The sequence below is a fragment of the Balaenoptera borealis genome (assembly GCF_965194805.1).
Source record: "Balaenoptera borealis genome assembly, chromosome: 11".
Classification (NCBI taxonomy): domain Eukaryota; kingdom Metazoa; phylum Chordata; class Mammalia; order Artiodactyla; family Balaenopteridae; genus Balaenoptera; species Balaenoptera borealis.
Genome location: NC_138868.1, coordinates 3,098,527 through 3,125,106, shown reverse-complemented (window position 1 = coordinate 3,125,106; position 26,580 = coordinate 3,098,527). Strand labels below are relative to the sequence as shown.

The window sequence follows — 26,580 nt, the reverse complement described above, 5'->3', positions numbered from 1 at the left end:
TCCTGAGACACGGGGCTTTCAGTTTTAAAACCAGGCTGGTCCCAGGCAAACCAGGAAGAGATGGTCGCCCTCCTGTTCCGCCGCCTTCAGTGGGGAGCACGGTGCCCACAGCCCTGTTGAAGCCACTTTCCCACACTACCTCCCCCAAGACCCTTCCCACCCTCCAGGCGGGTGGGATCATTCTCAGGAGAGTCCATGAAGCTGGTGGGGGAAGGGTTTGCCCAGGGCCACGCGGCTCGGCCAGGGGCAGGGCCAACTCATCAACCTTGGCCTTTGACCCTGAACTGAACGTTATTTAAAGAAAACAAGCAAAATACAGACACACACAAAAAAGCCAAAACTAGGGGAGCAGGACAAGTTCCTGGCATTTTGCTGGGAGTGCAGGAAGGGGATGCTGTGACTTTTCTTCCTTTGGTGATCAAAACGACAGGCCAGGCCGCCCCATCTGTCGGTCTCGAGTTTGCCCCCAAAGACCACGCTGAGTGGGCTGGCGGACAGACACCGGGCTCAGCTGGCAAGGCCAGTTCCTGAGTCCCTCTGGGGGAGGTGGGCACTGTCCACAGCTATAAAGCCACTGAATCAGACTGAGTGGGGGTGTCACTCGGGGACCCTGGCTTTGGAGAGGAGGTGGAACCTGGGTGGGGTGAGGGGCATGGAGGGCTCACCCTGACCCCACAGTTCCCCTGCCAAGCTCACCTGCCCAGGATGGCTCTGACCTCTAAGGTGAGAGGTCACAAGAACCCCAGGCCAGGCCTCGGCAGGAGGGGAGAGCCCGGCCACCGCTCCTGTCCACCCCAGACCACCAATCCCCTTCCACGGGAACATTTTATTCTTGTTCCAAGTGCTGAGGCTGAGATGAGAGATTGCCTCCACTGAAGGGGCAGTTCTAAAAGTCACTCAAAGGGTGAAGGAGACACACTTCCAGGTGGATGGAGCCCTGTGAAAGGAGCTTGGCAAACATTCTAGATCAGAGGTTGCCCTTCTTTCTGTGAAGGGTCGGAGAGTAAACATTTCAGGTTTTCTGGGACATAGAGTCCCTGTTGTAACTACTCATTCTGCTAGTTGTGGCTGAAAGGCAGCCATGATACTATGTAAATGACTGGGCGGAGCTATGTTCCAATAAAACTTTATTTACAAAAACAAGCGGTGGGCCGGATTGGGCCCGTGGGCCATGGGTTATAAAGACATGTTCTAAATGTCCTGAAGACACTTGAACTGACACAAATAATACATGTATACGAGTGCCTCAAGATAACCCACATGTACCTACATATAATAAAAGCTAAGAAAGTCTTAATTCTCCTATGCAAGCAACACTTATATGACCGCACACAGGTGCCAGGTTTGATATAGCTGAGCTTTTCCTCTGAAAAGAAAAAAAAAACTTTTTAGAAATGGGGTCATCTGTGAGGTGCCCTAGAAAGGTTCAGAAGGATCATACGGAGAGTCCTTTCTGAAACACAAAGAGACACCCTCCCCGCTTACTGTGTCTGGGTTTTTGTGTGCTTAGTTGGCTCAACGTGGGAGGAGGTGTGAATTCTGGCTTAAGTGGTTATAATGGAGAAGTAATAATAGTAGACATTATAATTATTATGCACAGTCTTTGAGCACTTTTGGTCACTAGGCATGGTTCTAAGTGCTTCCTCTGTTAAATTCATTGAATCCTCATGATGACCCCATGAAGGAGGTACTGTTGTTACTCCCACTCTCTGGATGAGGCAACTGAGGCACAGAGAGGTTGAGTGATTTGCATGAGGACACACAGCCGGAGGCCAAGCCGTGCCGTCTGGGGCTGGTGCCATGACCTAGGGCTGCATGACACTGAACAGCTGGGGGTCACTGGCCAGGTGGGGAAGGACCTGTCGGGGCGGCAGAGTGCCGGTTCCAGTAGCACATTCTGGAGAAGGCATCTCTGACTTCCTGTCAATATCTGAGCTCCCCAGAGAGCCCCTGGGGGTACCCCAAGAAGATTCTGCCGGTACATCCTGCTCCACATCGAAATAGAACCGGAAATGGTGTGCCACAGCGAATGCAAGCAAGGAAGAACACAGTGGGGTGAGCAGAGCCAAAAGCAGAGAGAGGCCCGACACCTAAAATGGTGGAGAAACCAAACCTTCTGTGTGAAGGTTTGCCGTAGAAGTAGCATGTGTAGTTCTGAAAGGGCACGCCTCACGACTCCCTGTTGCAACGAATGGGCCACCTGCCAGATGAGAAGGGCTTCCTGGCTGAGAGGCGCGCTGCTCTCGTGCTCATTTTCTTACTTCTGCCTGGAACACGCTCTGTAGGCTTGCTCTCGCTACATACCGAAGTCCTATTCATCTTTCAAAACCCGCTTCAAAAGCCACCACTTCCAGGAGGACCCACTTCCAGGCACGGCACGGAGCTTTGTCCCTCTCACACACCCAGCTCCTTCCCCCGGCCTGCTTTCTACTACCAAGGCTGGAAGAGTCAGATCCTTGCTTTCCCAGCCTCCTTTGCAATTATGGGTGGTCACTGGACATGGTTTTGGCCAATGAGACCTGAGGGTGAGTCTCTGGGGGCCCTCTTGGAAATATTTTACTTGGGGGGAGAGAGATCAGAGGAGTGCTTCCTGGTGCTTTATTCCCCTATATTCTTGCATAAGATTTGCTCTAAGGACATGATATACAGAGCTGTGGCCACCTTCTTGTGGCCATGAGGGCAAGGCCAAGAAGCTTACAGAGACGCCACTGACCCATGGGACAAACCCTGGACATGCCTTCCTCCAGGCTCACCATTGTGGCCTCAGCCACCGTTAGTGGGGTTTTTATTATTTGCAAATAATAAAAGCTTCCTAGTGGACATCTAGAGGTTGGAGAGGAAGGGTGGGGACGTTGATTACAGATTAGAGGATACGGACCATGCCCAGATTTCAGGTTGCTAAGACTTCCTGATAAATCCAGTAGCTTTCAAGTTATGTTCTGGGCTGGGAAAGAGTCCTTCAGACCCTACTCCTTTGCTGGCTGCTTGTTGGCGGTGAGGACTCAGGAGCCCTGGTGACACAGACCTGAAGTTCTGCACAACCTTCAATCTTCCAAGGAAGATCTGGTGACAGCCCCTCGTCTCAAATGGACTCAGTTCAGAGAGTTGAGAGTGAAACAAAAGTGGTTTTCTTGGGCTTAGCCAAGACTAATTTCCCGCTCACCATAACACGGACTCCCTAAGCATCCCGGCTGATCCAAAGCTCAAGGTCATACAGCTGCCAGGGGGCGGAGCTGGGCATCCAGTGGAGGTGCTGGGCTGCAGAGCCCCCTTGGCTGGCGGAGGGAGACCACAGATCTCCTCCCTGGCCCTCAGCATCCTCTCTGGGACGTGCGCTGTCTGGGGCAGCTCCTCCAGGCCCTGCAGAACTTGGGGGCCTGGGACCCACGTCCTGTCTCCCCACAACTAACACAAAGGGCCACTGTGCCCTAGCCGGGTGAGGACCAGAGCCTTAGCCCTGGAGCAGCGAGGGAGTTGGGAAGGACGGGCCCCCAGTCCCCCCTGCAGGTCCGCCCTTCAGGTGACCTCTCCTGAAACACCTCCCTGCCCCTTCCAGCCGCCTGCCCCATGCCGTTGGCCTGTTCCCTTCACTCCACCAGATCGACAACAGTCTGAAACGACCTCCCTTCCTCTCCCCACGTCCCTGGAGGATCCCCCCAGATGGGGCCTGGGGTGGGGAGGGCAGGGTGCTGTCCTTCCTGCTGGCCCTGCCCTCCCCAGAGCCTGGGGTGTCTCCGTGCACAGTGGGCACCAGGTGGCTTCTGTGTGTGACCTGAGTCCCCCGTCAGAGCCCAGGCCTGGCCCAGACCTTTCCTCGCCCACTGCCTGCCACCCACTCCAGCGCCCTACAGGTTCCTGGCGGCCCACGTGCCAACACACAGGGTGATCCATTTCCAAGCCCCCAGGGTCCACCCAGGGTGTGAGTTCCACCTCTGGGGGTGCACAGAGGGTGGCGGCAGGCGGGTGTCAGTCCTGGGCACTCGTTGGGGGCGCTCGTGTGCCCGAGGGAAGACATACGTACAGTGGCTGGACGGCGTTCCCCCAAAATTCATGTCCACCCTGAACTCGGAAGGTGACCTATTAGGAAACAGGGTCTTTGCAGAAGTAATTAAGGTAAGGATGGAGGAGAGATCGTTCTGAATCCGGGGGACCCTGAACCTAGTGAGAGGTGCCCTCATGAGAGGGGAGACAGAGAGGGAAGAGGAGAAAGCGATGTGAAGACCAGGAACAGACCGGAGCGACGTGGCCACAAGCCCAGGGACAGCCGGGGCCCCAGAAGCTGGAAGAGGCAGGAAGGAGCAGGGCCCTGCCCACACCTTGATCTCAGACTTCTGGCCTCCAGAACTGGGGGAGGACAAATCTGTGCTGGTCTAAGCTGCCCAGGGTGCGGGCGCCTGCAGGCAGCCCAGGTCACTCATTCAGGGAGTGACCTGGGGAGTGACGTGGCCGCACAGGCTGCCCGGAGAGGACGCCGTGGGCTCAGGCGGTGAACGCCGGCTCCGCGCTCTGTCTGCACAAAGCTCTGCGCAGGTGCCGGGGCCGGGATGGGTCCCTCAGGGCCCCACGGTCTCCCGAGGCTCCCGGGACAGCCAGCACCCTGACCAGGGGTGGCCGGCTCCCTGGGGGAGCAGCACTGAGTAGGCAAGCGAGGAGCAGGCGGGGCGCCGTCCTGATGTCACACTGGTCAAGGTGGCCTTCCTCCAGGTGCTGCGTGAGTCCGGCCTCCGTGGCCCGGCCTGGCCCTGTGCACCGTGCTCCCGGCCAGCGCCTTTGTTCCCGGAGGCAGGTGGGCTCTGGCCGGGGCCTCTGCAGCAGCAAACGCCTACCCTCCTCCTGGGTGGCCCCGGCACAGCCTCAGAGCCGGGGGACCCCGTGGATTTTCCCAGTGGGCACACGAGCCCAGACCTCATCTCCTGTCCCGCAAGCCTCCCGGATGACCGGGGGTCCCGAGGAGGCCGATGAGTGAGGGAGGGGGTGCGGTGGGAACCATCTGGGAGAGGAGCCGGGGTCCTGAGTGTCTTCCTGGCCTTGGGCAAGTGGCCGGAACTCTCGCAGCCTCAGTCTCCCCATCTGTAGAGTGGGGCCCTCTCTCCCTGTCCTGGGCAGCAATGTACTCACGGCAAACAGGGATCAGAACGGCCTGTGCCAGGGTCTGTTCTCACTGCTCACAAACACTCGTATTAGTTTCTGTCGCTTCTGGAACAACTTAACACAAACTTGGTGGCGTCCACAACGCAGATTTATTCTTACACTGCTGGAGGTCACAGGTCTCACGGGGCTAACATCAAGGTGTGGCAGGGCTGGCCCCTCCCAGAGGCCCCGGGGGGAGAATCTGTTTCTCGCCTTTTCGTTTCTAGAGGCCGCCTGTACCCCTTGGCTCGTGGCCCCTTCCTCCACCACTCCATCCTCTGCTCTTCCGTCATATCTCCCCCCTCCCTCTGCTTCTGACCCTCCTTCCCCCCTCTACTAAGGACCCTGCAATCAACATAGAGCCCACCCAGATGCTCCAGTATCATGTTCCAATCTTAAGGTCAGCTGACACGCTGACAAGGTCTCACGTGCAAACTTAATTCTCCTTGGCCATGTGACATAGACATGTGCCAGAGATCAGGACGTGGCGTCTCTGGGGGGCCACGACTCGGACCACCACACCGCCTAAGCCCCCCCTCCCCACCGGTGGAGAGACGGCAAGACAGACCCGGCTTGCCGTGCAGGCTGGGGGTGTTGCCACTAAACCTCGCCGATCTGGGGCTGACTCATCACGTCCCAGGCCCTGCCTGAGATGCTGGGGTGGGGGGAGAAGCAGGTGGGCACGGGCACCGGCACAGGAGCGGGCAGACGGTACCGCGGCGGACACATTCACGCATTCTTTCCTTGTAAGCCACGCTCTCCCGGGGTTAGAGGAACAAAGCCAGGCCAGTAATTAGATCACATGCAGTTACCCACGGAAACAGCAAACATGCCATTTCCTGGTGGCTCTGCTGTCACCTGCCCTGACTGGGAGGAGAGCAGGGCAGTGACATGGGCGTCTCAGGGGCCCCCGCTCCGCCGCGTAGGGTCACCCTGGGGAGCGCCCAAGAGCAGCTCGCGCGTGGAAGTGTTCCTCCGTGTTTCCAGGTCCCCGGTGGAGGAGAATTCGGCAGAAAACTCTTTGTGAGACCCGACTCTAATCCAGCACGCGACGCTGACGAATTTCAGCCGGGGCTGGCGGGCACCTCGGCTGGCAAGGTTAAAGAGTCCATCAGATTCCCAGCACAGAAACTAATGAGATAAAGATGGAACTCCGCCCCCCTGGGGAATCATCTCCACGAAGGCCGAGAGGTGCACATCGCTCGGCATCCAGCCCAGCTACTCCGGGAAACTGGATCCACCGCCAGCCCTGGGCGCCCACTGCCTCGCCGGGGACGGGGATGCACCCCGTTTTCGCGGGGGAGCAGTGAACTTGGAGCATGCCGGGTTCTCAGATCGTTCAGTTTCCTGCCTGCTCAGTCCTTTTGGTTCAAGTAGTGGATCGAGCGCAGCCTGCCAACACCGTGACCCGGGGTGGGGACAGGGAGCCCCCAATGCCCCTCAGAGAAAACCCATCCTTTCTTGGTCTATCAGTTGGAGCTCTTGGTTTCAGGAACAGAAACCCGCTCCCGATGTCCTGAACACACGGGGTTCTGCGCTGGTCGCACGAGGATGCTGATGGCTGAACATCCTTGGTTTTATAAGAACAGGATCTAGACTTGTTTAGGTTGAAACCTGCAGGGAACCCACCAGGGGTGAGGGGGACTTTCTCCAGGTTGGAGGCAGCTGCTTTTTCCCTGTGACAGAAACGGGGGCCCCGTGCCATCGGCCAGAGTGCGAGTGAGCCCCAGGGGGAGGGGTCGGGAGTGCATCTGACCCAGCAAGTGGTTTTAGGGACTGACCAGATAGAAAGACGTCCTCGAGGGCACAGCGAGGCGTGTCCAGGATGGTGACACTGTCGTACTCCCCAGACCGGAAGGGCCCCAGCTACCTGCCAGGAGGAGGCTTCTGGGCACCCGGGGGCCCACGCCCTAAACGGTAGGAGAGAGCAGGTAGTGTCCCTATGCCTAGGGGTCAGGGATCACCCCCCAGGTGAGGAAATGGAGTACAGATGGTGACACGTCTGAGGTGAAACAGCGGAGGGGGCCAAGCGGGGACTCGGAGGAGAGGGTTCGCCCTGGGAGGTGGTGGCACCCGCTTCGCTCCCGGCCCAGCTGTCTCTCTTCTACTGCTCCCCTCACCCCCTCTCTCCAACCTTCCCCACGTCTTTGGTCCACCCGCACCTTCTCAGCAGGGTCCACCCGGTGTCTCTGTCCAATGCAGCGGCCTGCCCTCCCCCTGCCGACCAGCACCCACTTTCCGTTGCTTCTGCAAAACGTGTCACCTCCTGTTGACCCTGCGTGAGTGTCCTGGGGCTGCTGTGACCAGTGACAGCACACTGGCTGGCTTCAAACAGAGGAAGCGAAATTTCTCACAGTTCTGGAGGCAGAAGTTCACTGTCAGTTGTCACCGGGCCAAAACCAAGGCATCGGCTGGGACGGCTCCCTCCAGGGGTCCTAGAGGGGGGTCCTTCCCGCCTCTTCCAGCTCCTGGGGGCTGCAGGCACCCCTGGGCCTGTGGCCACGTCCCTCCAGCCTCTGTCTGTCATCACGTGGTCTCCTCCTTGTCTGTAGTCAAATCCCCCTCTGCCTCCCACTTATAAGGACACCTGTGATGACATGTAGCCCCGCCCCCCCCGTGGATAATCCCAGATAATGTCCCCATCTTGACATTCTTAACCACACCTGCAAAGACCTCCGTTTTTTGCAGTATAAGGTGACATGCACAGGTGCTGGGGACTTGACACGGACGTCTTTGGGGGCCGTTATACAGCTGACCACGCATGCCAATTACATCAAACAGAATCTCTGCACATATGATGCGTGTTTTCTCCATGAACGCATAACAAGAGATGGACGAAGTGCTGGGTCCCCGCTGTGCTCCCCCCTTCTCGGTATCCACGTCCCCCTCCCAAGGGTCTTCATCAACCCATCGCCTCATCCATTCATCAGCCTGAGATGTGGGAAATGGCCCCCAGAGCCTGACACCATGCACGTTCAGAGACCCACTCCCTGGTATCCTAAGACAATGTCACTCATTCCCTCACGCTCTCCCCATCGGGAAGTGCAGGCCACGGCAGGAACACCGGGGCAGGACACAGGCGTCCCCCGCCCCTACGCTGTGCCCGGCAGGACGCACATGTGCCCCCACTGTCCTTCCAGTGGAGGAGGGCCGATGGCTCTGGCACTTCCAATAGGTCACATGCCTCTCTGCCTCGGTGTCCCCATCAGGACAAAGAAGCTCTAAGCACACAGACGAGAAGAGAATAGGGGAGAGGTAAAGCATTTGTGCATTTCCTGGGTGGAGACATCGTGATTCAAAAAGATGAAACCAAAGACCCTAACATTTTCTCGGTACCCGACTCAGATCCCTGACCTCAATCCCAGCCACGTCCCCAGGCGGTGCTGCCAGGGGACCCCTGCCTTCCCATCTGAGAGTCCCCAGAGGCTTGGGCAAAAAAGGTGATTTGTGAGCACACTTTTGGAACAGGACAGAAGAACCTCCCGATCTCCAGCCGGAACCCGGCTTTGGCAGCTCCAACCTTCCGTAGAGCTCACCTCCCCACCGGCCCCCCGGGCCCCCTTTGCTCATCCTCCAGCCCCTGTTCATCCACAAACAGCCTGGGCTCCGCAGGGCCAACTCCAGGCCAGGGACCGGGGACACAACGGCGCCATCTGCCACGCCAGGCTTCCGCCCACCGCGGCAGCCTCCACTTGGACCTTGATTAGCGGAGTCGGACAGGAATCTGCAAAGCCCTGCTTGCTGGCTGGAGCCACCCAGAGCGTGGACAGACATCCTGGGGCTGCAGACGGTGTAACCCACCTCCCGGGGAGAGAAGGCAGCAGGGCTTCCAGGCCACGCCTTCCTGCAGGCCCGGGGGGCTGCATCCGGGGCCAGTGTCCTGGGGGCTGAGACAGGTGTCCTTCTGCCCTGGAGGGCAGAAGGCAGCTGCCCCTTTCCTCTCCCTACGCCCTGGGACCCGGCCCTTACCTTCGCTTGCCTGCCTGGGGCCGGTCCTGCCTGCCTGCTCCTCGGACTAAACCCACCTTTAGAAAAAGCTAGATTATTTTCTGTTCAAAAAAATGGAAGTGCAATCGACAAAACGTGAAATTAACCACTGTGAAGCGAACACTTCAGAGGAAGTTAGTGCATTTACCACGCTGGGCAACCACCAGCTCTGTGTAGTTCCAGAATGTTCATCACCCCTAAAGGAAACCGTGCCTGTGAGGCGGGCACGCCCCACTGGAATGATTCTTGAAGACACAGGGAAGAAAGGGCCCTCGCAGAACATAATATATCAAAAATGGGCATAAGATGGCGCTAAAGGAGAAAGTCCCTCGAATCCTCCTACGGCTGAGGCCGAGCGCACCTGGCCGCCCCGCTGTGGGTTTCCTCATCTGCACAGAACAGGACACGGACGCTCCCGTGGGGTGAGGTGGGGTGAGGTGCTGAGAAGAGGGTGTGAGATTGGGGTGCTGTGAATGAGCAAGCCTCGGTTTCCACATCTGCGGGAGGACCAGAAGCAAGGATGCAAGGCGAGTGCTCTGCACACAGTAGGTGCTCAATGCTTTGGGGGCCCCAGGGCTGGCGCTGAAGTAAATCTGACGAAGGTCGGGGAGGGGATCTGTGGAGGATGACTTAGGCTGGGGCCGGGGTGAGTGTGTGTCGGGAAGCAGAGCCAGCCAGGGCAAAGGCACAGAGCGCCACGGGGGGAGCAGAGGGGCCTGCGGGGGGAGGAGAGGTCCTTGTACGACACACAAAGGCGCCGAATGTACTGTGTCCAGTGCAGGTTGTACGCGTGCAGGAAACTCACATTTCAGAAATACCACTCGAGTGGGCGGACTGGGAGGGGGACAAAGGTGCTGGCAGCCGGGAGGTGAGTCAGAGGACTGAAGCCCGGTCCCGGTGAGAGGTGGGGGTGGGGGGATCTGAATCTGGCCCAGGCTGCAGCGATGGGGGAGGAGGCCCAGCCAGGGGAATCGACAGGACTTGCGGTTGACTGGCTACCAGGGAGAGGCCAGTGGCTGCCGTCTGCTACCTGGCCACGTCTGCTTCGGAAATGCCTATGCTCTACGTGAGGAGGCCAGAGCCCTGGCTTGCCTGCCTTCCTTCCATCTACTCACCCACCAACCCACTCACTCAGGCAACCATCCATCCATCTCCTCCATCCACCCATCCATCCATCCATCCATCCATCCATCCATCCATCCATCCATCCATCTCCATCCATTCAGTTATCCACCCATCCACTCATCTATTCATCCATCTATTCATTCACCGATCCATCCACCCACTGATCTATCATCCAAACTCCCATCCATCAGTCATCCATCTACCCACCCATCATCCATCCACCCATCCATCCATCTCCTCCATCCACCCATCCATCATCCATCCACCTCCATCCCATTCATCTATCTACCCATCTACTCATCTATTCATCCATCTATTCATTCACCATCCACCCATCTGCTCACCCATCATCCATCCACCCATTCACTCACCCATCCATCATCTGTCCATCCATCATCCATCCACCCATCCATCAGTCATCCATCTATCCACCCATCCATCCATCAATCATACATCTATCCACCCATCATCCATCCACCCACCCATCCTTCCATCCCTCCATCCATCCATCCATCCATCCATCCATCCATCCATCCATCTCCATCCTTTCAGCTATCCACCCATCCACTCATCTATTCATCCATCTATTCATTCACCGATCTATCCACCCACTGATCTATCATCCAACCACCCATCCATCGGTCATCCATCTACCCACCCATCATCCATCCACTCATCCATCCATCTCCTCCATCCACCCATCCATCATCCATCCACCTCCATCCCATTCATCTATCTACCCATCTACTCATCTATTCATCCATCTATTCATTCACCCATCCATCCACCCATCTGCTCACCCATCATCTGTCCACCCATTCACTCACCCATCCATCATCTGTCCATCCATCATCCATCCACCCATCCATCAATCATCCATCTATCCACTTCCTGTCCCCACATCCCCTGCATCCGCTTTCACCCCCCACTTCCCATTCTCTGAGGGTTGAGCACTTGCCAAGCCCTATGTCAGATACCAGGGAAAAGGTGACAAGTCAGAGTCAGCCCCGGTCCTGTCCTGGAGGAGATAGATGTAGCAGGTGCAGGACGGAAGGGGCAAAGGCAGAGCAGCTCCCCAGCTACCCCCTGGCTCAGGTGATGGGGGTCTACTTGCCTCTCCATCTGGCTCCTCCCAAGTCAGACACCAAAGACCCTACTGCTTCTTGGAGGAGGGCCTGAAGCACCAGGCCTTGGCCAGAAGTGGGGATTCAGCACGGGCTTCTCCCAAGGGCCGACTGGGTGCCACTTTGAGAACCAACCTCCTCATCTCCTCCTTGGCCTGGCATCCCCACTAGCTGCCTGTGCCTGCATCTCAGGGTCTGCAGTTCCCAGGAGGTTCACTCACAGGTGCCCATCGGCTGGTGGTGACAGCAGTTTCGGGCAGAGTGTAGAGTCTATAGCCAGTAGAGACATTGGGGATGATGTAGCCATTTTACAGGTGGGGAAACTGAGGCCCAGGCACACGGCCAGTGTCAGAGCTGGGACTGGGACCCTGGCATCTGAGCCGGTTGGCTTGGGCTTGAAGCTGCCCCCAGGATTTCAGATTAGTTCACCTGGTCACATATTTGAGGGCTGGCCCTGTCTCAGACCCTGAGCCAGGGCCGCGGGGGTTGGAGGGATGTGGACATTGGCCAGGGGAGGCGGTGGGGGCTCCTGCCGGCTCGCAGGGCTGCCTCTGCATCTGGTGACCTCACGTGGGCAGCTTGAAATCAGCCACGGCGGGAATATTCACACTGTGGGCACTGGCAAAGGCTACAACCCAGGGCGGAGACAGGACAGAGGCAGGGAGAGGCCAGACAGTCGGGCAGGAGGCTGCTTTGGCGGCAGTGACCATGTTAAACATTAGGGAGAACCAGCTGGGTCCTCCGGCCGGGTGCTCTGGGGGCTGGGAGGTTCTTGTGCCACGTGGTCCTCACCTGCTCCATCCCCATGGGGAACAGGCAGGCCACAGTGGGGTCCAGCCTGGAGCTGTGCCTGGAACCGCAGCCTCCCCCGGCTCCGCCTTGGCTGTTTCTCCATCGTCCCCCCATCCGCCTGCGCTCCCCCAGCCCACACACCTGCTGGCCACCTGGGCGTGTTCTAAATGTGGTCTGAGGGAGCACCGAGCCAGGCGGCTCCCTTGTGGGGAGAGACCCACCCCCCGGCCCCCAGGCAGGGGCTTTGAGGTCCAGAAAAAAGGGGCCAGAGCCTCCTTGAAAAGGCTGATGAGAGAGCCCTGGGCCCCTGAGAGCCTCAGCTTCTCTGCCCTGGAGGAGGGTGGCCCTGGGGTCCTCGTCGGCCAGGCTCAGCAGCTCCGGTAAAGCGCCCCTCCCCCAACCTGGAAGACCCCCTGCAGAGCAGTTTCTGAGCTGGGTCCCCAGGCCGGTCAAGAGGAGACTCCTGCCATTGCAGAGGGTCTGAGTATTTCCCCAGCCAGAGCAACCTCCCCTCACATGGGTCCGGGGACACCAGGAGGACCCAAAGCCCCCAAGTCCAGCGCTTTGAGGCCAGAGTCCACTTGACCCCGCCAAGCCAGCAACCCCTGGCTGTCCTGAGGGGCTGGGAACCAGAGCACAACCAGGACACATACTAAGAGCCAGGCCTGTGCTCTGCTTCCTGAATAACTATCTATTCAAATCCCCGTGGCCGAGGCAGAATCACAGCTGCTGATTTGCTGGTTTTCGACACCAGGTGGAGCGGAGTGAACGGTCTTGTCTGGGTCATGGAGCTGGTGAGGTGAGGCTGGGGGGGGACGCGGGTCTGAGCCCTCTGCACCGCACACCCCGCCCTGACCAGAGGGCGCCCCGCTCTCCACCACCCAGCGTGGACCCGGCGTCCCCCGGGACCTGCTCTCATCCCCACCCCGTCATCCGCTCCTCTGTGCGCGCTCACTCCAAAAGGGAAACACACCGGCCTGGGCTCTGCCTTGGGAGCAGCTGTGTGCAGAGACCTGCCCATGCAAGGCTGTCCGGTTTATCCCCCCAAAAACCCAGAAACCACTTTTCTCAAGCCTTAGAAGCTTATCCCATCACTGAAAGAAAGAGCTCTTGGAACATGACAAATGTGATGGCCAAAATAATAACTTACAGGGACGGGTGGGAAGTTGAAGGAAGTTCCCAGAATACAGAGCAAAAAGGCAGAGAGTTAGAAAACATGAGAAAGAACAAGGGACAAGGGGAACGAACTCAGACGGTCCAGCAGGAAATCCAGAAAGACAGAGACGGAGAAGCGAGGGAGCTTTTCCGGGGGAGGATACAAGGATATTCTTGAAGCTGAAGCTGCTTCAGTCTGAAGGAGCCTCCAGGAGAGCGAAGATAATGGAGAGAGATAAGACTCACACCCAGACCCATCACCAGGGCATTTCAGAGCAGCGAGGAAAATAGATGCAATGACTACAATGACGTTCCTACAAAGTTCCAGGGAGGAAACAAAGAATCAGCACTGTAACGTGTCACCAGCAATAAGGAAAGGTGAGATGAAAAGGAGGGGATGCCTTTATCCTTCAGAAGGATAACCACTTTGAATCTGGAATTCTGCAAAATTGAGCACGTTTGAAAATCAGAGACTTTTCGGATATGAGAGTTTATACTCTAGGTGCCTTTCTTGAGGTTGTTACTCGAATGTGTGTCCCAGCAGAACAAGGATAAAGACACAGCGCTCTTATCCAGTAGCTCAAGGAGGGGGACACCCAGAATGATAACTGTCCACTGGGAACTCCACACTGGGGCCGAGAGCCAGAGGCCCCCAATGACAGTGACAGAGATCCCAGTGATACATAAGAAACAGGATGATATTTTGATGACATACAAAAGAAGACATAACTCTTCTCCCGCAAGAAGAGAAGAAAGGCAATGCGAACATCATGACCCTAATGCTAAGCTAAAATTTGTCATGATTTTGAACAACTGATGGAGTAGAAGAAAAAAGGATCCACTGGTCTGTGATGTGAGGAAGACCCTTCTCATGGGTCTATAAAGAAGAACTGGCGTCCTAGCCCCATTCTTGGTACTCACGTAAACACTTACATTATCATAATAATGTACTGTTTTCTGCCGGTCTTTAACTTTCGAATCCAACTTAGAGACAGAACTTAGAACGCTTAAATATGGACATAAATATAACAAAGGGTCAAGTGATACTGTCTAAAATTTATTAAGCAAGAGAGGAATTTGAGAATGTTACTGAAAGGTAATCAGCAGATCAACAGTAACTGTTCAAAACTGGGGAGAGAAGTGGTAGATGGATGAAAGCCTCATCTTTTACAGCAAAGAATCAGTGGTGCTTTACACTGTTAAATTAAGACATAAGGAGGTAATCGGAGGGTTACGGAGGTAACCATCCAAAGAATGAAGCAAAAACAGTTAAAGTGGTCCCTCCGCCATCTGGGGTTGTGTGGATGAGGCTGGGGAGAGGTGGAAAGACAAAGTTTTCCTTCCTTTCCCAGCCCTGCCTTGTGGTTTGGTTAAATCAATGACTTACTTTATTACATGCACGTAGCACTTGGACCAAAATCTGTGACGGGAGCGAAAACGTTAGCCTGAGAGTGACTAAGGAGCGGGTCTCCTGGGCAGTCAGATAGTGGAGGGGGGCACAGAGAGTGCGGACCAGCACTGAGGGGGCCCCACCTGGGGCGGCAGGGTGTTGGGGGGAGGGGGCAGGGCTCCTCAGACCCTCGTGATGAATTGAGTGAGGAGGAAAGGGAGGAGAAAGGGAGGAGGGGGGACCAGAGTGCAGAGAAGAGTGTTTTTTGGGGGGAACCATAACAGGCTCAGACAGGGGCACATTCCCTGGGGCTGTGACTGCTGCCAATGGAGACCTGGATCCCAGCGGCCATATGTACGCAAGTGGTCACCCTGGGAGAGGGAGACGGAAGAGTGGGGATGCACAGTTGGGGTGACTTCTGACTCTGTGCCCAGAGAGCCACCCCTCTCTTCCTTGGTTTCACAAAATTGCGAAAGCAATACATCATTAAAAAAATTAAAAATTAGAATAAAAAAAATTAAGATGCAGACATGTAAAAATTAAAAAATTTAAAATACAGATATCTATCGAATAAAAAGCAAAACCACCTCTTTCCCTACCACAAAGGAGCTGCCCCGAGGGCTCCATGACTAACCGCTGGGCCCAGCCATCAGTTAAGAGAGAGAAAAACAAGAGTATGTTTCCTTAACGAATCCAGCCGGAGCATGTTCTCAGAGATTGATCCCTCTTTTTTGAGTCTAAGGCATAATAAAAAATATAAAAATATAAAATGATGGTGGAGGAAGAATGGGGGAAATCAATGCTTCTTGCCATTCAGTTCTTACTACCTACACACTGAGGCAGTCTTCCAGAACACAGAGTTAGGGTTTCAAAGGAAAGCCAGCTACCCACACACGCGTTCACAATTCCGCATCTCTCTGGATTTATATAGCCCATGCTTCGAAGGAGCTGCAAGCGCTAAACACATGTTTTTTCATTCATTCTTACATGAACACCGCTGGGGACATGGCACCAGTCGGAAGCATGATCTCCTCTCTGCAAACCTGGTTGTGGGTCAGGGACTGAAGCTCAGAGAGGGACAGCAAGTTGCCCAAAGTCACACAGGGACTTAGTTGGAAAGTCAGATCGAAAACTTAGCATGCTCTATTATCAAGGGCTTTAAAGGGCTTCAGATAATCTGCACACATGCTTCTGTACTCAGAGACCATCTCTGGAAAGATCCTCAGGAAACCAGTAATGCAGGTTCTCTCTCGGGACAGAAACGGGGGCTGCGTGCTAAGGACGACAGGGAGCCGTACTCTTCACGCTGTAGCACTTGTGCACACTTTGCATTTTTGAACTGTGTGTATCTATTTCCAATTACCAATTTAAAAAGATATAAAAATTGGACTATGATGTCAGAACGCCATGAAAATAAGTAGCTACAGATAGTGGATATTCAACTGGTGGACAGGCATGATTTGCCATCCTTCTAATTCAATCTCTAAGAGCAAATTGGTCTCACCAAGGGAGAGGAATAATGAACTCTCGCACCTTCTGAGACCCTTTCCCAGAGCTGTTTGTGAGCACGTTCCTTCCAAGTGGAAGAGAAGCTGCCTGTGCGGCTTTGGAGGTGCACAAGAGGTGCCGGCAGGTACTGGGTCTGAAGCCCCCTCACCTCTGGGTACTCCTCCCTGCAAAACCCAAGGGAAGGTGGGGAGCCCCCCCTTGCTGTCCCTCATCCCCACATCCAGTGCCTCGGCGGGTTCCACCCACTCCAGCTTCGCCCCATACCTCAAATCCACCCACCCCTCCCTCTCCACCTCCTCTCCAGGCCAAACCACCATCGCCAAACCACACCAAGATGGCGGCAATGGTCTCATAACTCATCCATTCATCCTTCTGTCTGTTTTCCTGCAGCCAAGTGAACCAGACCATGTCACTCTTGTGTTTAAAGCCCTTCAGTCTCCTCCGACTGCAAGCGTGGAAAATGCAAACTCCTTCCACGAAGCCTCAGGTCCTCCCTGACATTGTCTTCTCTGCCCTCCTTGTTCCCTGCCACCCTGCACATCAGGTTCTTTTCACCCCAGTGCCTTTGCATTTGCTGATTCCTCCTTGACCTTCAGGTTTCAACTCAAAAGTCATTTCCTCCGAGAGCCCTTCCGGCTCCCTACCCAAAGTGGGCCTTCCCCAACCTGCCCAAGAGACTGCCCGACAGGACTGCTGATTTGCTTCACAGCATAACCACAAAGAGGGATTTTCTGGCTTATTTATTTGTTAACCTCGTTGTTGTCTTCGCTAATTAGACTTTAATCTACATGAGGTCAGAGACTGAGCTTGTCTTGTTTACCCCCATACCCTTAGCTTCCTGAGTAGTTAGGTTGTGTTGAATACTGGCTAACAGATGGATAGATGAATGGAGGGGATGAATGGATGGATGGATGAGTGGGCAGGTGGATGGATGGGTAGGTGGATGGATGGGTAGGTGGATGGATGAATGGATGGATGGATGAATTGGATAGATAGATGGATGGATGGATGGGTAGATGGCTGAGTGGATGGATGGATGGATGGATGGATGGATGGATGGATGGATGGATGGATGGATAGATGGATGTGTAGATGGCTGTGAAGACAGCTAGCTGGCTGGTTGGCTGAGTAGACAGGTAGTTGGATGGATGGGTACCTGGTTGGGTGGATGAATGGATGAAGTCTAATCATCCTAGGATGAGACCCTGAGGTCCTCCTTGCCTCCCCCAGAGTCCCCAAGCTAATGAGGCTCGGGATCTGATTTAAGGGCAGTGAGAACTTGAGACTCCACCCCCTAGTGTTGAGAAGTGTTTCTAAAAATGACATTGAAATATTTGTAAGGTCCTTGTAGAAATGGCCCCAGGTCCTCTGCCTTCTGACCTTGACCACGTGTCCACGTTTCTAGACCCTTTTGTCAGGTGCAGTCTGGGTAGATGGCAGGGAATCTGAGGAGGGAATCAGCTGGAGCAACTAGACACGTTCAACCACGACCGGGTGTGTTCCCACCATTCCGCTCTCAGCTCTGAATCTCTGAGTAAAGTTTTTGACATAAGAGGGGGTGGGAAGGGGAGAAACCTCCTGACTGATTCAGAAACTGTCTCCATTGAGTCTCATTTCCCATGGCATGTTCCTGCATCACATTTGCGTCGGCACTGGGGCAGCCTCAGCCATGAACCGCCTGCCCGGATGATCACCCAACCACCGACTGCAGGTAATTGGCCCAGGGGGCTGGTGCGGCCCCCAGACCTCTGCGCCTCATTAGGCCACGTCTAACATGAATTCGGAAGCAGGCTAACAAGCGGCCGGTTGGTTCGAGCCCGCACCGCGGCATGCAATTCCCTCGGACGCTTTCTGCCGTGCACCCAGAGGACCATAGGTCAGCCTCTCACTGTGGCATGTGCTCCAGAGCCGACCCCGCCAGCCGCCTGGGTGACAATGGTGTGTCGGGGCCCCAGGCTCCCTCACTGCCCGCCCTCCATGGCCTCTGTCAAATTCACAGTCTGGATAAGGCCAGTTCCGGGAGGCGGCAGGATGCCACAGGCTGACCCCTGCACCCTTTATGGAAAAGCTCGGAGGCCCTGCGATAACCAAGGCAACACCATTGTCCATCCTCCCAACACCCGTCACAGGGGGATGGTTCTGTCCTGAACTAGCTTTCCTCAATCCCAGGCTGATCCCTTGGCCAGCCTGGGGCAGTAACATCTTCACCTTGGTTGGGGGTTAGGGGGGCTGAGGGCACGGGCTCTGTACTCTGATGGCTTCAGACACTTGGGTCTGAGACACTCAGGCCCTCCTGTCTCCTCTCCAGCGACCTCCTGCCAAGCGGAGAATGACACCAATTTCAAGGTTGCTGGGCGGGTGGGTGGTCGGCAGTGCTGGGATCGATGCAAGGCGGCTGGCCCGTGGCAGGAGGTCAACAAATAGCGCGGTCGTTACTCTGATTTCTTTCGTGGCGACAGCTCGTCAAGTGAGGCCCACGGCCCGGTTCCTCCTTGTGGGAGAGGAGGGCTGGCTCCTAAACCGCGGTCAAGGTCGGAGCTTCTACCATCTGCTCAGAAGCTACCATGTGACCCAGGGGCGTCCAGCTGTCCCCCTCCCCTGTGGTCCTGGGCCCTGGCGCTGAGCAGGTGGTCAGTATATACGTAGAATGCAAGCCTTCATCTGGGGCCAAAACAGGGATGCAGACCTGGCCGTGGTCTCGGAGGTCATTCAGTCCAAACTTCTACGACATTCCGCCACGACGATGCCCACCCTGCTTGACTTCCCCCAGCGATGGGGAGCTCATCACCTCCCGAGACGGCTCTGGCCTATCGCTTAACAGCTACGATGGTTCCACATGTCCTCTGCCGGCCGACCTGCAGTGAACATCCCTGGTGCGCTCTGGCCTGTTCTCAGCCACAGGACACATGGCCCAGACAGCCTGGCCCCGTGGTCTTCTCTTTTCCCAGCTCAGTCAGCCCTGCCCGTCTCGAGCACTGAGTGTGAGTGCACACCCGCCCTCACACACACACACACACACACACCAAGGGTGGCCTGCTGGCTGCTCTCTGCTGACAACGGATCTCGTGGGGACACGGCTTTGCAAAAGCCACAGCCTGAGGGCAAGACACGGCCTGGACCCTTCCAGCATCCAGAGGCCCTCTTTCCCTCGAAGCCCCACTCCCAGCCTGGACAGGCCTCCAAGTCACCATGGCAACAGCTTTTGGGCTCCTCGGAGCCTCAGGCGCCCTCCCTGCTAGAACGGAAGCAAAGCATGACAGCATGCTGACCCTGACCGTGGGCCCAGGGTCCACTTTCACAGACGGCCTCCTGCTAAGGCAAAAACGACTCATCTGACCCGGATAAAGACTCATCAGCAGAAGCCAGGGGCGGGTGTAACTCCCTGGAAGCCATCAGCCTCTGAGCGCCCTCTCGGGGCTGCGCTGGTGGCCAAGCCAAGGATCACAACCTGGGCTTTTAAGGTAAAAAAGTGGACAATCTTAGCAAGACCTGGAGAGTCTGCAAAGCCCCCCGGAAGAGGGGACCGGCTACTCTGCTGGGAATGGCATTTCTGTTATAGCACATCTTGTTTATAAGAGAAAGGTGGTTGGGACAGGTCAACGCTAAAACCAGGTAACCAGCAATTCCACTCCTAAGTATACACCCCAAAGAACTGGAAACAGGTGTTCAAAAAAATATCTGTACACAAATGTCCACAGCCGCATATTTACAACAGCCAGAAGGTAGGAGCACCTCAAGCGTCCATCCACGGATGAATGGATACACAAAATGTGGTCCATCCACACAAAGGAATATTATTCAGCCTCCAAAAGGAAGGACACTGTGACACCTGGTCCAACAGGGATGAACTTTGAGGACATGATGCTCAGTGAAAGAAGCCAGACACAAAAGGACAAATACTGTATGAGTCCACTCATACGAGGTCCCTAGAGGAGTCAAATTCATGAAGACAGACAGTAGGATGGTGGGCGCCAGGGGTTGGGGGAGGGGAAGGGGAGCGAGTGTTTCATGGGGATGGAGTTTCAGTTTGGGAAGATGGAAAGTGTTCTGGAAATGGACGGTGTGATGGTTGCACAAGAACGTGAATGTACTTAATGCCACTGAGCTGTACACTTCAAAATGGTTAAGACAGCACACTGTATGTTATTTACATTTTACCACAGTAAAAAATTAGAGGAAAAAAGGGATGAAGCACTGATACATGCTACAGCATGGATGAACCTTGAGAATATTCTTCTAGGTAAAGAAGCCATTCACGGAAGATTGCATACTGTAGGATTCCATTTCTAGGAAAAGTCTAGAACAGGCAAATCCTTAGCGACAGAAAGCAGATTGGTGGCTGTAGGGGGCTGGAGGAGGGGAAACCCAGAGGCATTCTCATATTCCGCCCCCCACTCCCCAGGGGGGATGCTGATACGTTGGTGCTGCCTCAAGGCTCCTGTGGCCAAGCACTGTCATCTTTACCATTTGTACTGCTTTCCCCCAAAACAACGCCAGGTTTCCTCCTCCTTGAAAGACAGCTCTCTCCCTTGGCCATCCCACAAGTGCGCTCCAGCCCGACCCCAAACTGCAGGCGGCGCAGAGACCACCTCTCGGGCGGGTCCTCTGGAAGACGGTGGTCTCCATCATCCCAGCCCATGTTTGGGCGGTGGGTGATGGGGACCCATAGCGGGAAGCAAGCCAAGGGGTTCCGAGTGCTCCATGCAAGACGGTCCAGTGCTTTTGGGACACCTATGAGCATCTCTGACCAGAGGGGGCCTGGCAGAGAAAGAATCGCATCTTACCTGGAAGCATCGAAGCCGTCATAGGAGCCGACCGTGTAGTGCCGGAAGAGTTTCTTGCTGCGGTCTGCACGAGTTTCTGCAGAGAGGGAAGAGAGACATCGTTTAGAAAGTCACGGTCCCCGAACACTGAAACCATGGGAGGCCGGCCGGGCCCCTCATTTATGTGACCTACGAAGCGTGAGACCCGCTCTCCTGCGGAAAGATCTGGGAGGAAGACGAGGCCTTGCTCTGTGGCCTAACTTTGCAAACTCTGGGGGACGCAGATGAACCTCAAGGCTGACTGCTGGAGAGTCATGAGCTCCATTCCCAAATGGAGGCAAGTCCCAGGGTCCCTGGCTGGTGCAGGATGCTCTCTGCAAAGAAGACAGGGCTCTGCAGGTTCCAGCCAGAACAGCAGCAGGTCCACTCAGCACACAGAATCCGCGACAATGGTACTCTCAAGTGACGCTGTCGAGCCGTCTAGCAACTCCGAGAACCTGTGGATGACTGCTTTGGGAGAAAGGAAATGTTTATTGTTATTTTTCCTGATTCTAGTTGCTTTCTCCTAGAAACAAACAAACAAACATGATTAAGTTCCTAATTAAGTCCCCTGCTTACTTCCCTTACTCAGCAAATTTCGACTTAAATTTCACGGGAAATTATATGAATGATGTAATTAGACTTAATCGATAGCTCAGAGCTGGAGAGAAAAAAAACCCACAACAACACAAACGTAAGAAATACAGCAGCTTATGATTTACTGTTTAGATATTTTCCCCCAAATAAAATCTCCTGGGCACTCTCTTTCCCAAACCCTGGAAAAAATACAGAGAAATTATGTGATTGGCTTCAGGAAAAATGGCTCAAACTCTCATTTAAACCCTGTGACCCTCTCTGCTGTCAGTCTCCTTGACACCACCTTCCAAGGTGAACGTGATTTTACTCAAACCCAAATGCACGTTTTCGGCTGAAAAGTGAACACACGCAAGGGCACTGAGAAGGGTCGCGCTGATACCTCTCGGCTCCTTTCATGCCCAGAGGCAGCCTGTGCAGCAAAAACACACGCTCCCTTTCTACATGGTGTGGTGTTGCCTTTGGGGGGCTGGGAGGAGCAGCTGTCCAGCCCAGGACTACATTTCCCAGCACCCCTTGCAGCCAGGTGTGGCCACGTGACCAGCTCCCACCAATGGAGAGTGCGCGCGTGTGTGCGTGCGTGCGTGCGTGCGTGTGTGTGTGTGTGTGTGTGTGTGTGTCCCTTCCAAGCTTGGTTTCTATGGAGGCCAGGGAGCTCTCCCTAACCTCTCTTGCTGCTTCTCCCAGCTCAAAGCTAGGACTCCCAGGCTCGACAGGATGATGGGATCCTCAGGGATTCCTGGCAAAAGCCCGGGTCTCTGTGCATTAGCTCTTAAAAGAAGCAACAAACTTGTATTGCCTTGTGCTACACTCTAGGGATTTGCTTGTTACAGCAGCTCGTGATGTCTTAAAGGACCGGCGGCCGGGTTCTCAATGACTGCCCCTTTCCCATCACTCCACCCGAGGCTCCCACAATACGAAAGTGACAAGTCCCTGAACGGTGACAACATCTTCATCACCATCTCGGTCCCTGACACTAATTGAGTGCTGACTGGGTACCAGGCCCTATTCCAAGTGCCGCTCCTATACTCACTCATTTGTCTGTCACGGCCCCCAAGGAGAGGGTGCGCGTGTCACTGTGCAGGTCCCGCCAAGTCCAGCCAAGTGTGGCCCCTCTGCTTTTGCTCCATTTCACGCCACCCTTCCAATCCCTCTGCAGGACCTTGGTGTCCTCGTTGTGGAGTGAGGCACTCGCCTCTGCTCAGCGTGCCTCTGCTGTGTCATCACTGTCTTTGAGACAGGCTGGGACCTGGGACCCCTCACTGGAGTGTCTGCCCCTGGACAAACGTCTCCTCAAGCAACAGATACAAAGAACAGATACAAAGGACCTGGGACCCCTCACCGGAGTGTTTGCTCCTGGACAAATGTCTCCTCAAGCAACAGATACAAAGAACCTCTAAGGGACTAAAAATAAATCCGCGCTCCCAATGCAAGGGGCGCGGGTTCGATCCCTGGTCGGGAACTAAGATCCCACATGCTGCACAGCCAAAAAAATACAATTTAAATTTAAAAAATGTCACTGTGGCCAGGGGAGGGGTGGATGTTTAAAAAAATAAATAAAATAAATAAAATAAATTTAAAAAATAAATAAAAATAAACACTCACATGCACAGTTGGGGCAAATTATGAACAACAAGATGCAAAAACATCCAAAAGCCCAACTGCCACTTCTGAGGTACAGGGAGGGAAAGCAGGGTACAACGCATGATCCCTGCACATGGCACCACCGAGGGGGTGGGCAGACCACCTAAGCCCCTCGTCCGGCTTGGCCCACCGATCTGCCCCACCCTCACTCCATTTAAGGAGCCAGCTCGCCCCCCGCTTGGGGAGCAAGCAAGGGAACCTGTTTCTTGTTCTCTCTTCCTATGCTGCAGCATGAGTCCCAGTAAAGCTTTGTCTGAATTTCTCGTCTGGCCTCATCAATTTCTATTGATTAAAGAGTCCAAGAACCTGGGTCAATAACATCTTTGTCCTCACTAACATTTATTGAGTCCTTCCCCTGGGCCACAATTTGTGGCCATCTGGGCTGATCCACTCCCACTTGCTGGTCACAGCAGCCCAGCGAGGGAAGTACGACGGTTGGACCCATTTTACAGATGGTGCTGGTGAGCACTGCCGATGCAAAGGCACATCCTGCTATACAGTAGGGGCAGGGTGGGCCCCTGGCGGGCGGGCAGGCGGGGTCCAGGGCCCAGGCTCAGAACCAGCAGGCCGCACCAGGGGACCCCTGGAGAGCACCCGAGTCTCCGTGCTCTCTACGGGGCTCAAAGGTGGGGATTTGGCCTTATTTCTCTCTGTATCACCGCTGGTGTTTAACTCCTGGCAGATACCCAATGTCAGAGCTTGCTGAGCCAATCTCAACAGTCCATTGCAAATCAGCAAATAGAAATACACTGCACACTGTCAGAGTGGCCTGAGGGCATTGGTCCAGCCGAGCTGCATGCACATCCCCTGTGCCTGGCAGCCAGACCCAACGTACCCAGGTGTTCCGTGTCCCTCTTCCCCTCCTCCCTGGCATCTTGCATTACGTACATGTTCAAATCTAGTTACCATTTATCAAGTCCGCCTGAAGGTCAGGCCCTGTGCCCCAAATGCAGGGATTAGAGGATGCTCAGATGGGGTGGGGCCTCAGCTCTGTTCTCTGGGGCTCCGGATCCTGGGGGTGGGGTGAGGATAAAGCTAACAGATGCTGACTTTCCACGGGCTGGGCTGAGGGCCCGAGCAGTCAGATAACTGTGCAGGGGGCGGGGGGGGGGGGGGGGAGTAGGTGGGCCAGGCCAGCCCTGTGACATCCGTGTGGAGCCCACATATGGGCTGGGCCCAGGAGGGGTAAGTGGGATTGGAACCTGTTTGTAGGGTTAAGCAGAGTAGCTCGTGAAGCCACTGAATGACCGCGGGGAGGGGCTGTTAATTGTTACTATTACTCTTAATTGCCTGTTGCTTAAGCCCCACGTGGCAGCTCTGTGCTTGTTGCCCAGGGAACCGCTGGGCCCTGAGAGCTGGCAGGTGCAGGCCCTTGGCTGAGGTCAGAGGTTCCAGATCAAAGGAGCAGAGAGCGTAGTCAACGTGTGTGTGTGTGTGTGTGTACGTGTGTGTGTGTGTGTACGTGTGTGTGTGTGTGTGTGTACCTGTCCACATCTTTGCCAGAGGAAACAAATGTTTCAGAAAGGGACTCTTTCTAGGTCAGTTAGCCAGTGGTTCCCAGACTTTGGGATTTCATGGACCAAGAAAATGTTAAACAAAAGAGGGAAGGGTGGAGACAAACACGGGATTTAACGAGTTATTAATCTGGCCTTAAAAACAATGGATTCCCTTCCACTACCATAATTGTTTTATAAGAGAAAGGGGGGGCTTCCCTGGAGGCGCAGTGGTTGAGAATACGCCTGCCAATGCAGGGGACACGGGTTCGAGCCCCGGTCTGGGAAGATCCCACATGCCACGGAGCAACTGGGCCCGTGAGCCACAACTACTGAGCCTGCGTGTCTGGAGTCTGTGCTCCGCAACAAGAGAGGCCGCGATAGTGAGAGGCCCGCGCACCTCGATGAAGAGTGGCCCCCGCTCGCCGCAACTAGAGAAAGCCCTCGCACGGAAACGAAGACCCAACACAGTCAAAAATAAATAAATAAATTAATTAATTTAAAAAAAAAAAAGAGAAAGGGGAACTTTTGGAATCATATTATCTCTGTTTTGTGAAAAACTCTCTCTCACTGCACAGGCCTTCCCTGTCACTGGCTTCTGGACACAGTCAGACTTCTGCTCTGAGATATGGCCCCAAGGGACAGGAAAGGGTCCTGAGGGACAGCATCACCGCCACCATCATCATCACCATTGCTACCATCATCATCTTCATCACAGCATCGTCACTGTCACCACCATCATCAGCATCATCACCATCATCATCACCATCATCACCATCATCATCACCATCGTCATCACCGTCATCACCATCGTCATCACCGTCATCACCATCGTCATCACCATCATCACCACCGTCATCACCACCATCACCATCATCACCACCGTCATCATCACCATCATCACCGTCATGACCATCACTACCACCATCATCCTCATCACAGCATCATCATCACATCACCATCATCACCGTCATCACCACCATCATCACCATCATCACCATCATCATCACCATCATCATCACCATCATCACCGTCATCATCACCGTCATGACCATCATCATCATCCTAATCATCACTGCAGCTTTGCTAAATTATCTCTTTTCTTTAGTAAATGAAGTCTTTCACCTTATTTGGTCTTCCCACAGCAGCCAGGGCTAAGTGGATTTCTTGTCGCTGTTTTGCAGAAGTAGCAGAGTGCCATGATGAGGGATGTGGGCTCGCAGGCTAGACTGGCTTGAATTCAGAGCCCAGCTCTGCCGTTTACTGGCTGCAAGTCACCAGGCTCTTCATTTGTAAAGTGGGGATAATAATAGTTCCTACTCACAGGGAAGTGATGGAGGAGTAAATGAATTCATACAGGGAAAATGCTGGAACGGTGCTTGGCAAATGGAAAGTGCTATATTACCTGGTTATTGCTGTGCACATAGGATTGGGATCTTCCACCTTCCAAGGTGGCCCTCGAGGTCACACAGCGCACCAGCGCACCCACACCAGGGTCAAGCCCTACCCGTGCCCCGAGTGCAGCATGTGCTTCAGCCGGCGTTCCAACCTCATGGCCCACAGCTGCACGCACACCGGCGAGAAGCCCTACGCGGCAAGAGCTTCAGCCGGCGCTCCAACCTGCACCGGCACGAGAAGATCCACACGGCGGGGCCCAAGGTCCTGGCCGTGCTGATGCCGGGGGCGGCCGGGGCTCTGGCGGCATCCCGGTCGGCCCCCAACTGGGAGGCTGAGAGGGAGGGGGATTGGGGCGGGGGCAGCCGCGGCGGGGGTGTGACCTGGGAGGCCCAGGAAGGGAGCTGGGGAGGTGCTGGCGTGGGGGTGGGGCACCGCAA

The 26,580-nt window shown here is 55.0% G+C and overlaps 1 protein-coding gene across 1 annotated transcript in view; it reads right to left on the bottom strand.

The window, feature by feature from the left end:
- The window catches only part of SHANK2 (SH3 and multiple ankyrin repeat domains 2), a 478,101-nt gene that overhangs the window by 95,399 nt on the left and 356,122 nt on the right, over positions 1–26,580 (bottom strand). The window contains exon 16 of the mRNA XM_082342199.1: positions 20,997–21,072. Within this exon, the coding sequence (XP_082198325.1) occupies positions 20,997–21,072 (76 nt within the window). The remainder of the gene's footprint in view (positions 1–20,996; positions 21,073–26,580) is intronic.